The 12,423-nt window shown below is 43.3% G+C and overlaps 1 protein-coding gene across 1 annotated transcript in view; it reads right to left on the reverse strand.

The window, feature by feature from the left end:
* GLDC (glycine decarboxylase) overlaps positions 1-12,312 on the reverse strand; it is a 52,828-nt gene extending 40,516 nt beyond the window's left edge. The window contains exons 1-3 of the mRNA XM_075410963.1: positions 12,091-12,312; positions 11,911-11,989; positions 3,728-3,863 (exon numbers count right to left, since the gene is read on the reverse strand). Coding sequence (XP_075267078.1) covers positions 3,728-3,863; positions 11,911-11,989; positions 12,091-12,312 — 437 coding nt within the window. The remainder of the gene's footprint in view (positions 1-3,727; positions 3,864-11,910; positions 11,990-12,090) is intronic.
* Positions 12,313-12,423: the final 111 nt, after the last annotated feature.

A 12,423-nucleotide genomic window follows, 5' to 3' on the forward strand; every position in this document is an offset into this window, starting at 1 on the left:
CTTAGAAAGGTATCAGATTGGTCAGGCATGATTTCCCCTTGGTGAATCCATGCTGACTACTCCTGATAACCTTCTTTTCTTCCACTTGCTTCATGATGGCCTCCAGGTTAAGCTGCTCCATCACCTTTCCCGGGATGGAGGTGAGGCTGACCGGCCTGTAGTTCCCTGGGTCCTCCTTCTTACCCTTTTTGAAGATTGGAGTGACACTGGCCTTTCTCCAGTCCTCGGGCACCTCTCCTGTCCTCCAGGAGCTCTCAAAGATGATGGAGAGTGGCTCAGCAATGACATCTGCCAGCTCCCTCAGCACTCGTGGGTGCATTCCATCGGGGCCCATGGATTTGTGGACGTCCAGATCGCTTAAGCGATCCCTCACGCAGTCCTCCTCGACCAAGGGAAAGTCGTCCTCTTTGTAGGCTTATTCTCTTACCTCTGGGGCCTGGGATTCCTGGGGGCCAGTCTTAGCACTGAAGACTGAAGCAAAGAAGGCATTCAGTAGCTCTGCCTTCTCCGCATCCTCCGTCACCAGGACACCCGCCTCATTCAGCAGCGGCCCCACATTGTCCCTAGTCTTCCTTTTGCTGCTGATGTAGTTGAAGAAGCCCTTCTTGTTGTTTTTGACATCCCTTGCCAGCTTCAATTCTAGGTGGGCCTTGGCCTTCCTCGTCACATACCTGCATGCTCTCACCACGTTTCTGTACTCTTCCCAAGTGGCCTGCCCCTCTTTCCACATTCCATGGACCTTTCTCTTCTGCCTGATCTCTGCTAGAAGCTCCTTGTTTAACCATGCAGGTCTCCTGCCTCCTTTGCAAGATTTCTTTCTCAGGGGGATGCATTGCTCCTGTGCATGGAAGAAGTAATGTTTAAAGAGCGACCAGCACTCATGGACCCCCCTGCCTTCGAGAGCCCTGGCCCACGGGATTCCTCCCAGTAGCTCCTTGAAGAGGCCAAAGGTAGCCCTCCTGAGGTCCAGGGTTTTGATCCTGCTTATCGCCCTGCTTCCTCCACGCAGGATCCTGAACTCAACCATTTCATGGTCACTGCAGCCAAGTCTACCTCCGACCTTCACATCCTCTACCAGTCCCTCCTTGTTTGTTAACACGAGGTCCAGCAGCACGCCTTTCCTTGTTGGTTCCTCCACCACTTGCATCAGAAAGTTATCATCGATGCTCTGTAGGAACCTCCTGGATTGCGCCTGCCTAGCTGTATGGTCTTCCCAGCTGATGTCAGGGTGGTTGAAGTCCCCCATGAGAACCAGGGCCTGTGACTGTGAGGCTGCTTGCAGCTGCCTGTAGAAGGCCTCATCAACCTCCTCCTCCTGGTCAGGTGGCCTGTAGTACACACCCACTGTAATGTCACCCTCATGAGCCTGTCCCTGGAAGTGTTAGCAGACAGTAACCCAAGACCAAAAGGAAATCAAGTATCAAAAACAAGGGATACTTATCCTCTACCTTCTGTGACTAAGTCAAATCCCTCACGTAGGAGACTGGAATTTTAACTGCAGCATTTCAGGTCCACGACAGAAATTTCTCTGCTTGTTCTCTAGCTTTCAACCAAAGCGTTCTTTGGATAAAAATTCTCTGAAAAAAATATCTACCCCAAGTGTTTTGAAAACAGCTTCTTTCAAGAATAGAGAAGTAGTTAAAATGGGATTCAGATGCAGAAGAAAAGGACACCCAGACTTTTCTAAAGCTACCAGTACAAGAAATTCCTCAATGCTGACTTCCCAGGCACTTATTAGTGCATAGCTTTTGTCAGACAGTTTTATCTACAGTAATAAAGCTATTCAGCTTTTATTGTGAACAGAGATACTGCAGCTCGTTGTCCAAATGCTTCAAAAAGTTTTGAAATTCCAACAGTGTTGAGTATTTTCTTAACAGAATCTGAGATTTGGGAAGACTTTTGTGGTAGTCTTCTAAAGAAAGCAGAGAGGGTCAGAAGTCTCATTTTCAGCCGAAAACACATTTTGCACCAAATATTTTCCTCCTGAAATCTACCACTTTGCTTCCTACCTCCTCCTAGCAAGTCCAAGTGTCCTAAATACTCTGAAACCCTTCACTTCCATGTTCACAGGCTTCTATGAACAATCTTTTATAAACTCACATTGTATTTCAATGCAAGCCTTTCTCTAACGAATGCCAAGCAATGAGAAACTACGAGTCATGTGAGAGAGGCAGAACTGAGCAGAAACAATAATACAGCACTTGCAGCATTTCCCTTGGAGCAGCACTGTGAAGTGTTTTTTCACGGAAAGTGTTACACACTCAGTAGATGTAAGCAGAGGTTTGGTTTCTTAAACAGCTCGCTCTCTCTCTCTCTCTCTCTTGCTCTCTCTCTCGCTCTCTCTCTCGTTTAGGTTCTACCCACCTAGTTTGACTTTACTGGACACTCCAAGCACAGATTTCTGGATAGACTCTCCCAGTTGTTTCATCAAGACTATGTAATTTTTAGGATTTAAAAATATGCAGTTCATTTTGGTCCACTTAATTTTTAACTGTTCTTCTTTTTGCCTCTTGCAACTCATTGTTTTGCAGCACGTGAGTGAAATATTTAGATTGCGTATATTGTGGAAGGTGTAGGGGGATAAGGCCAAATAAAACTTTGTACAGATGTACTGCATAGACTCCTTGAGTCCAAAGAGTGCAACTTTTTGGTCAGTTCAAAAGTTTGAGATGCATACAAGTCTAACAATACACAGATTTGGAGGTCTACAGATACATAGACCTATTTATGGCAACCCAAAGTACAAAAAATAGTGCATCTAAGTAACAATGGCATTTTACACTGACTAATTTGACTCTGTTTGCTTGTTGGTTTGGTTTTATATATATAGATATATATATTAAATAAATATTGCTTTTGTTTAGAGAAATATCAATGTAAATGAGTATTTATAATCAAGTCTTAGCACCTTTGTCAGGAAAAGTCCATGAAGAAAAAAAAAATTATTAATTAGATTAATGCTGTTCATAAGATGTCAATGCACTAAAATATTTTCCTTTTCAAATTTAAGTGAAAAAAACCAAAACTGATAACATTCAAATTTAAGTCTGTCAGACAGGCTGTTCTTTTGTTTGTCCCAGAAACCTGAAACATCAGCTGGGGGATGAGAACAAAGTACAATATTCTAGGCCTCTTCAGAAACCAATAATGAAGTATTGCTGTCTACCTGTTTTTGGGCACCAGTGAATTATTTGTTCAGACAAGAACATACTTTATGGATCACATTCAAACTCTAAGCTTTCTGGTTTAAAAAAAAAAAATCAAAAAAGAAATACCAAGAGAAAAGCCTTTAAAATTTTCAAGGCTTTTTAATTCCTCGTAAGAAAACCATATTCCAAATATTGCACTACATTTTACTACCTCCACCCAAAATTGCATACACCAGTGGAGGAAAGAGCCAGTTTAAATTTAAGCAGAAGTCAGGAAATAATTGCTTTAGTTTAAGTCTGTACACTGCCTTAAAGCAAACATTCTTGGTTTAGCTCATAATAAATAGGAGCTGTGAATAGAAGTCACAAACATTAATGAAATATTTTACAGAAAAAAAGTATTCATTTTCCTCTCTAGCTTCAGCATGAACAACACAGTTCCTACACTTACATATCAGCATCAAATATATGAAAGCCTTAGTCAAAAAAATAGTTTGCAGGTATACGTGTCTATGCTTAAACAAACTTCAAAAGTATATTTACATGCACGCATTTAAAAAGAAAATGTTGTACATTACCACCCTGCATTCTCCAACAAATTCCGTGCAATGGGCTGAGGCACTGAGCAGTTGTAATAACCCATGCCTATATATGACCTCCATATCTTGTTCTTGCTTGCAATGTTGTATAGAGTTTCAAGGATTTCATTTTCACCTAATTGAAAAGAAATTATTTCAGAAAACTACAGTTACATATAATGCTAACGGTTTTTAACTGAAACGCCTTGTATCCCTGTGTAAAAAAAATACAGCACTGGTGATGCAAGTATGAACAGTAGCAGAATAAGGTGCAAACCAAGAACAGTAAAGATAAAACAATAACCTGGTAAAATATGCTGGGAAAGTTTAAATTCTGCCAAAATTCTGGAAAAGGTAAACAATGAATAATAAAAGGATTTCAACCAACACGGAAACAATAGAAGGAGAAACAGCTGTAGGCAAAGAGCTCACGGAGCCCTCTTTGTGCTAACGCAATGTACATTCTGGGTCTCCTGCACACGCATTAAAATGTGTCTCAGAAGGCACCTTTTATTAGCCAGACCTTGTAGAATGAGCATGAAATGAAGCTATAGCTATCCAAAAGTTGATTTAGTGTTTCTAACAGAGCCATATGTGCACAATCTGGGCTCACACCAAGCACCCAGGAGTAATTTCCTAGCACTGAAGAACTTTATTGCACCCGCACTCCCTCTCTCCCCCAGCTATAGTTTAGTCTTTGGTCTTGCTTCTACATAGTGTCACGAAGGCTGTGCAAAAGCCACACTCAGTCAACCCATTGCTAGTAGTCATTGAATAATGCTACTCAATGCCTGCCAAAGGGAAATATTTACAAAACATTTCAATACCTGAGGATGCAGAAAGACGGTCAGTAGGCTAAAATGATGCAGAGAGATAGACAGGCCAGCCCAACCTAACAGACTCAGGTGGAACTGGGACACCAGCCCTTCTAGGTGAGGGGAGTGGATCATTTTTCTTTCCCCCCCCAGTCTGACCTTGGAAACTGGTGTACTCGGGCAGTTGCACCAAGTCTGCCCATCCTGCACCGCAACCGGAAAAGCAGATTTTGGAACACAAGGCTACGAACCACCTAAGCAGAACAGCTTAGGCCCTGGATGTCTCAAAATCTATTTCCTCTCCCTAAGTTATTCCAGCAAGACAGATCAAGTCAAAACAGTTAATGTTCTGGAATCTGGTGACAAATAATTCTCTAGGTTTTGAATTCATTTCTTCTGCAGCCATAAACAAGGATATTATAACTTCAGCTCTGATTTCAAAACTCATCCCTCCTCTTCCTTTTACTCAAAGTGCTACTATTGCATTCCATGTATAAAGACTAATTTTTTTAAAAACACTGGTTTTCAATTAATTTCTTCCACAGTCACATTATACCTTCCACAAAGTTATTTGTTTACTGACCTTCAGTTCTCACTTCAAAGTTCGTTCCTTCTCTGCCTTTTACTCAGTATTACTCTTAGATCTAATGTATAAAGATTAATTTTTTGTTTTCAGTAAGCTGCAATTTTTTCTGGAGACTCCAGAGCCATGTGTTTATTATACTTGCACTCAGCAACGACCAGGGCAAAGTTTCTACAGCATAGTGAGTATCTTCAGTCCCCCATACTCCTCCCACACAGTTTATTCCAGGTAGATGCACTTGTTCATTTTAAGTGAGAGTTTTAGCACTGCACAGATCTTCCTCTACCACTTGCAAACTAAAAGTCTGATGAAAGACAGCTTGGGTTCGGTTTGAGAGAGAGGATTGTATTCTTGCAGAATTCAAACATCAACAATTTTTTGTATGTAGTAATGAATTTGCTTCTTTAACTCTAAATGCAGTTGAAGGCAGAGGTTGGCTATCATTTAACTTGCTCACTAGTCCAATGCCACACACAAAAAGGCATTAAGAGTGGGATTTCTGCAGTAAACACATACCACAGATACTGTACTATGTGCCAGACAGCATTTCTTTTCTTGGCCTGACTGGATGTTTGTCCTAGAGAGCCATTTCTCAGCAAATATAGCTGACAGCTACCACATGAAGACACCAAACTTGTGCCACACTCTCTGAAATAATACCAGTTTCCAAACTGATTCAAGGCACAAAGCAAAAAAGGCTAGTAAGGCTGTAGAAGAGCTACACTGGTAGAGCCCAACACTTAATGTATTTTTAAGTATTACATTTTTATGAGCTATCTTTGAAGACAGTTATACAATCAGTTTTAATCAGGGTGACGACATGTGAGAGGGCACACTCCCTTCACTCCCGCTTCACCTCAATTACCCTGCTCCTTTGGTCACCACGAAGGCAACAGCAGCATACAGCTCAAATACACACCTCTCACATTTGGCATGCCTCTTCGAAGAGACCTGCGATAAACACTTCTTCCCCTACGCCCTACACTGCCTTGCAGTAGTTCATCACAGCCTGTCGTTAGGAAGACAGCCCACATGGAACGGCATTCCTGAGTAACAGAAGTGAATAACCCCTGATTTGTCTGAACGGCCTGGCTTACCTAAGGCCAAACGTAAGCCCATGCAGATCTATGATGATTTATTTTTCACGAATTCAGTGTTTGCTTTACACTGATACGGTTCCAAATTCAAACAAAACTAATGTAGGCACGGCTGAGGGAAATTAACACATATGTTGGGGTCCGAAGACCAGAGAGCAAGGGAATGAAACCATTCTTAACAGCATCCCCAGCACTGACGGGAGGGGATGGAGCAGACGCAGCCGGGCTCTTCACAGAGGTGCATGGCGGCAGGGCAAGAGGCAGTGGCACAAGCTGACATACAAGAAGCTCAGGCTGGAGGTCAGAAGCCTTTTCCCCACAAGAACAGCCCAGAGTGGGGCTGGGTCTCCATCCTTGGGGATTTCACTTTCTGACTGGGTAAAGCACCGAGAGCAGCCCGGTCTGAGCCTGCTCTGGGCAGGGGCTGGAGACCTCCCCAGGTCCCCACTAGCCTGAACACCATCCTGTGTCTCTGTCAGTAGCTGCATCTCCCACTACATCAAGCCTAGTTTTTAACAGTGTATGCCCGTAATATTATTTGTGAAAGGGCTCTAACACTGTATTGGTCACTCCACAAATAACTAATGCTAGTATAAAGGCAGAAGAATGCTAAACACAAGAGTGATGTTATATATGCTTAAAAATTCATTTTCAAATTCAAACTAAAATTGCTAATTTCCAGTTTGGTCAACAAGAGTGTCATCAAACCCAGAAAATTCCACAGACTTTTTCTGTTGTATAAGGTATAAACCTTAAAGCATATGTAGTGGAAACAGCATATTCTGGCAAATATTTATTTATTTAAAGCTAAAACATATAAAGACTATGATTTCAGCGAATTTCAGTACATATGGCTGAAAAAAATGCAGCTTGCAAGATCTTGTGTTAGGATGCTGATTTTTTTTTTATTATCCCCAGCAACAGGTGAAATAAAGAAGCAATATTCAAAATGGTGAAAAAAAAATTGACTAGTGTTAAGAAATGGCTGTAAACTTGCCATCACACTCAGCTGTTTGTTTCCAGCTTTCTAAGACAACAGGTTGATATCCCTTTATCTTGAATTCATTTTATTGGGTGTAAGACTAAATTCTTTAAGAACCTTGTTCAGCAAAGAATAAAATTGGCAGCTAAGTCACTGCAGTTGATCTTTATTCCCCTCATCAACGCATTACATAATATGACCAAAGACAGTACCCAGAATAAAGTTCATTGATCTTGCAGTGCTGTTATCTTAGAACTGTGGAGAAAACTCACTGAGGTTCCCAGTAGTAGTTCTGTGAGGACACTTCATGACCGCTATACCCACAGGCCGAAAAGGCAAAATATAATACAAAAATAGTAAGAGGGACTGAATTATCAGATCATTATTAATGATATGCTAGTGCTTCAGCGGTTAGCACAGTAGATTTGCCTTGAACTTCTGAGATACCTGAAAAACACCACAGTACCCGAAAGAGAGAAATCAAGACAGAACGACCAGTCTGAGTTACACGACTTACAACACAAAAGGCAGGAGACCATTTGTCTGATATCATTTTGCTCACATTATGTCAGGTCTTAAAAAGAAAAATCTAGCTTCAGAGATCAAGGAAGCAAGATCTTCAGAACAGCTGATACAAGAAAAAGGGGATGAATTTCTTTCTCTTGCTTTACCCATTCATTTGATCTCTGTTAAAAAAAAATTGTATCAGATTATATTGAAGCAAAACAGTTCCAAAGCACTGTCAGACATGTAATCATGCTGCAGGACAGCAAAAGAAAAGTGCCTGTTCCAAGTGCCGAGTCCGACCAGCAGCTTCCCATGCGATGGGCAGAAAGCCAACCCATCTGTCGCCCTGCCACCACCTCCTCCACCCACTCGGGCCACCTGCCCTCACCCAGCCTGCCCGGACAGCAGAGGCAACCTGAGGATGCTGCTCTGAGCCGGAAGCATGCCGGCATTTTAAAGACAAAATCATAGTTAAATGAGATTTAGCTGCATGAAAATCAGTTACATTTGAAGATACAGTTTTACTTCCAATGCGACTGCTTCTGAGACATATTGCTTCCAAAAGTGTTTAGACTGGACTCCCAATTAGTTTCTTACACAGCTTTTATAAACTAATATTTATAAATTCTAAAAGTTTAAGAATGTAACTGGGCATATTTTGGGGGGGTGGTGGTGGGGGAAATCACAGCAGTTTGCAGACTCGTTTTTTTAATCCAAAGCCTGAACAAAAAAGTAGAAATACGTAATATGCACAAAGTCTACCCACTAAATAAAGACGGACATACAGTAGCAGCATTGCAGGGATAACGACGACTGACAGTAGGTCTGCAGGGATAAAAGAAAGAGGATTACTCTTACATAAGATGATCTGTTCTTTTACTTCAAATGGGTCAATCACCATGTATGTGCTAAAGCACCTTCAAAACCTAACGAAAACCTGATTGTTAAAGTTTATTTACTGTGACAGTGGGGTAAAAAAGCTCTGTAACACCATCTGATCACAATTAAGTATTAAACAGATGTCTAGCCTTGTTGCAAATATCGACTGAACGGAAGTTACATGCCAAAATAACACTTTGCCTGAATCTGCAGAAAAAGCTGACTGTAAAAAGATCCCCCTTCCAGAACTGGCTGAGGTATGGGACTGCAACTTACTGTGTCGGGAAATCAGACATTTTGCTGTTTCACCCCCACTGGCTTTCAGTGGCATATTCGGGTGCTTTTAGAACAGTCAGTGGGCTCATGCCAGCAGGCCCTTTCAAAATGGCTTTTTTTTTTTGGTCAGAACAGGGACACAGATACTTCTGTCATATTACATACCACAGGAAGCAACTCATTTCAGAAATCTCTTAGTATAAGCCACATTCCTTCTCTCCTCCATCGCTGACCAGAATGGCTTTTTCATTCATCCATAAGCAAAACAAATGCACAGTTAAGGCTAGAGGCTTTTCCCTCTCTATATATTACGGACTTCAGGGAAGTAATGAGTCTTCCAGTGAAGAGCAGGGCTGTGCTAAAACATCTGGGAAAGTCAGCACGTGTACAAAAAGATTTTGCTTCTACTGTAATCAGAAGTTTTATTTATAAGCAAGTGGAATATGCAATAGCATTTAAAATAGCTCTTTGATATAAACTGCATCCACAGGAGCTTTTTTTACTTCTATTGCATATACATAGCCTATTGATTTTCTGTCTTTTAGACAACTTGTTACATTACTAAGCGATCTGTAATGCAGAACAATCTTTCCTACTGCCACAACTAATCAAAATTTGAAGATACACATATGCATCAAATGTACACACCTGAGATGATGCCTAAAGCCTGGAAGTTTAAAAAAAAACCACAAATATAATTGCAGAGACCTACGATACTCACCCAGATGTACCATTTACAGTATGTGCATGGTTTTCTTGGACTGCATATCTAATTCTAGCTGTAAGCATTGACTTCAGTGTGAGCTCAACTGTGTTTCCTAATACAAAAGAGTAGCTCAAGCACAGCCAATTTGTTCAGATGCACTTTAACCTGTGCAGTCAGTATGGTTTTGTTTAACTGCAGCAGAAAAGTAGAAGTGTATATTTAAACCACTAGGAATTGCTGTATGAGAAATTTTATAAATGCTTAAGTTGAACAACACTTTTTGAATTGTCTTACCCTGTTCTCTCATTGCATGTATGAGTTTGGGGAACAGTGGGAGCAAAATTGTCTTCATACAAATAAAAAGAACATGTTTAAAATAGAATACAGTTCTCATGACACTTTCCCAGTTTTTCTATTTCCCTTTAATACAAGGGATATGATAGAAAAATAATATACCATATTCACATAAGAAATCCCACACTGGTGACTGGAAAGACAGTGTGCTCTCTAATGGTACACTAACGAGGAAGCAAGTTTTACTCAGATTACAGGTGCTAGGTACAAGATGTTCAATGTGAAGTTGCACAACTTTAAGCTGAGGCTTTTAGTTTTACAAGCTGTGGAGTTTTCTGCTACCAATGCAGTGGAAAACTAGTGACAAAAATCTACAGATTAAATTACAAAAGGCAGTTAGTTCATCACACTGTCTGCAGAAGAAAAAGCAGCAGCGTGAAGAAAAAAGTTTTCTGTACCTCAAGCAAGCATCTCTTTTGAAAACTCGCTGCTGCATGCTGTGCCATGTGAGCCTCAGCATCACAGTCACATTCTTTCAAAGTTTACTCAAAGGGAACAAGAACAGCATAGCAAGTGGAGCAAAATGCCAGGGAACTAAACACACTGTTAGCTAAGGATGTCCTGCTGCACAGCGAGAACTTGCATACAACATAACATCAACTAATGCTCAGCAACGTGGGAGACAATCACTTTAAAACCTGTAACCAAATCAGCATGAGAACACACAAAACTGCATGAGGATTTTTAACTTAGAATGGCATCACCGGTTTAGTTTTCAATAATGCACAATTATTTTACTGCACAACTGTACAGTATCACTTTTAGGAAGTTTTACATCACTGAAACACACATAAAGTATCATATGCAAAGTCCAAAAGCAGAAAGGTTTTAACAAAAGTAGGTATTAGTGACTAGCTGCATATAACCCCTCTTACAGACCTAAAAATATAATAAATCTAAAGAGTTATTTTCTCTGAGGGCAAGTGAAAATCACTTGTCAGCCAGGGAGTACCTTGACTGAAATACATTAATCACAGCAAAATATGCCAAGCAATACTTTCAGCAGTTATACAGACAGAAGGTGGCGATTCAATTCTACTTCTCGACAACCCCAAACCCCCCCCCCCCCCCCCCCCCCCGTTTTAAGAGGATGGTAAATTACCAAAAAATAAAAACTACCACTGTACTAACAAAACATGTTAGAAGTAGAAACTTTCTGTCCATGCCGCATCCCTCCTGGCTAGAATCTGTCTTTCCAGGCTCCAGCTTTCCTGGCTGTTCATTGTGGTGCTGCCTCTCGCACGTGATGTCGTCTTGGAGTAACCAGATTGAACTGGCCGGGAACCTCACCCGAGCTGCAGGCCTGAAGTTTACACTCAAATTACAGCGGAGGGATGAGCAGTGAGAAAAAAAAGCCAGCGAGAGGGATCGAATTTTCTACAAACCAGGCAAAGGATCTTGACACAAACATAAGGTTAACACTGATGTAACTGACTCCGCCATCGGAATGGCCACCGAGCTTTGTTAGCTTCAGCAGAGTTGTTTAGCTCGGTGCATTTTTCAGGGCTTCTTTCACTCCTGGGATTTCCAGCATGATGTTCAGAGATACCTATTAAGATTGCAGCTGCACAGAGAGAAATCTTGCACTGCGCTTGCTAACTTTTAAAAGAGCTAGCATCTAAAAACTCAGCAAAGCGCATGAGGTTTTCTACAGCAATCTGCTGGATTACCAGCAGTGCCACCACTACTGGCTCGGGTGTTTTGTGCTCCTCCAGTTTACCCATCTCCCCCAGTCACACGGGTGGAAACCGCTAGCCATCAGCCTGCTGCAAGTCCCTTACGCGGAGACGTAAGTTCGGTACGTTGCTACTACACGCGGGTTACTAATGGGGGGGAGTGGGGGGGGGCACGACAACAAAGAAATCCTGCAGAAACGTAAGACCGAAGAACAGGCGGCAGCCCCCCCGGGGCTGCGCCCCGCGCTAAGTGGGCGATTTTCAGCCAGCCTTTCCCCGGGAGCGGCCCGGGCCGTGCGGTCACTTACAGACGTGGTCGTCCATCCTCAGCGGCCTCCGGAGGCGGATGCTGGCCGGGATGGTTTTATCCATCAGCTCCTCGACGCTCTGCAAAGAGGCGACGGCACGCCGCTGTCAGCCGCCCGCGGCGGGAGGGGAGGGCAGGGGAGGGGAGCGGCCCCGCCGCCCCGCCCGCAGCCGGCACCCACCTGCACCCCGACGGCTCGCAGCATCTCCCGCTTCTCCCGCTCCCGCGGCCCGATGTGCCGCCGGGAGAAGTCATCGTGCCGCGGCAGCAGCTGCTCGATGCACCGCGCCGCCTCGCCGCCGCCGCCGCCCCATCGCCGCTGGACCTCTCCCGCCGCCGGCCGCAGGTGCCCCGGCGGGCCGCGGGCCGCCAGCCGCCCCCACCACTGCCCGCAGCGCTGCATGGCCCCGCCGCTCCCGCCGCCGCCGGGCAGCCACGCTTTGTGTGCGGGGGGCGGTGCGGCTCCGCCCCCCGCCACCCGGAGCCAATGGGGACAGGGGGCGGTGCCGCGCCG

Source organism: Opisthocomus hoazin, chromosome Z (genome assembly GCF_030867145.1).
Source record: "Opisthocomus hoazin isolate bOpiHoa1 chromosome Z, bOpiHoa1.hap1, whole genome shotgun sequence".
Taxonomy (NCBI): Eukaryota; Metazoa; Chordata; class Aves; order Opisthocomiformes; family Opisthocomidae; genus Opisthocomus; species Opisthocomus hoazin.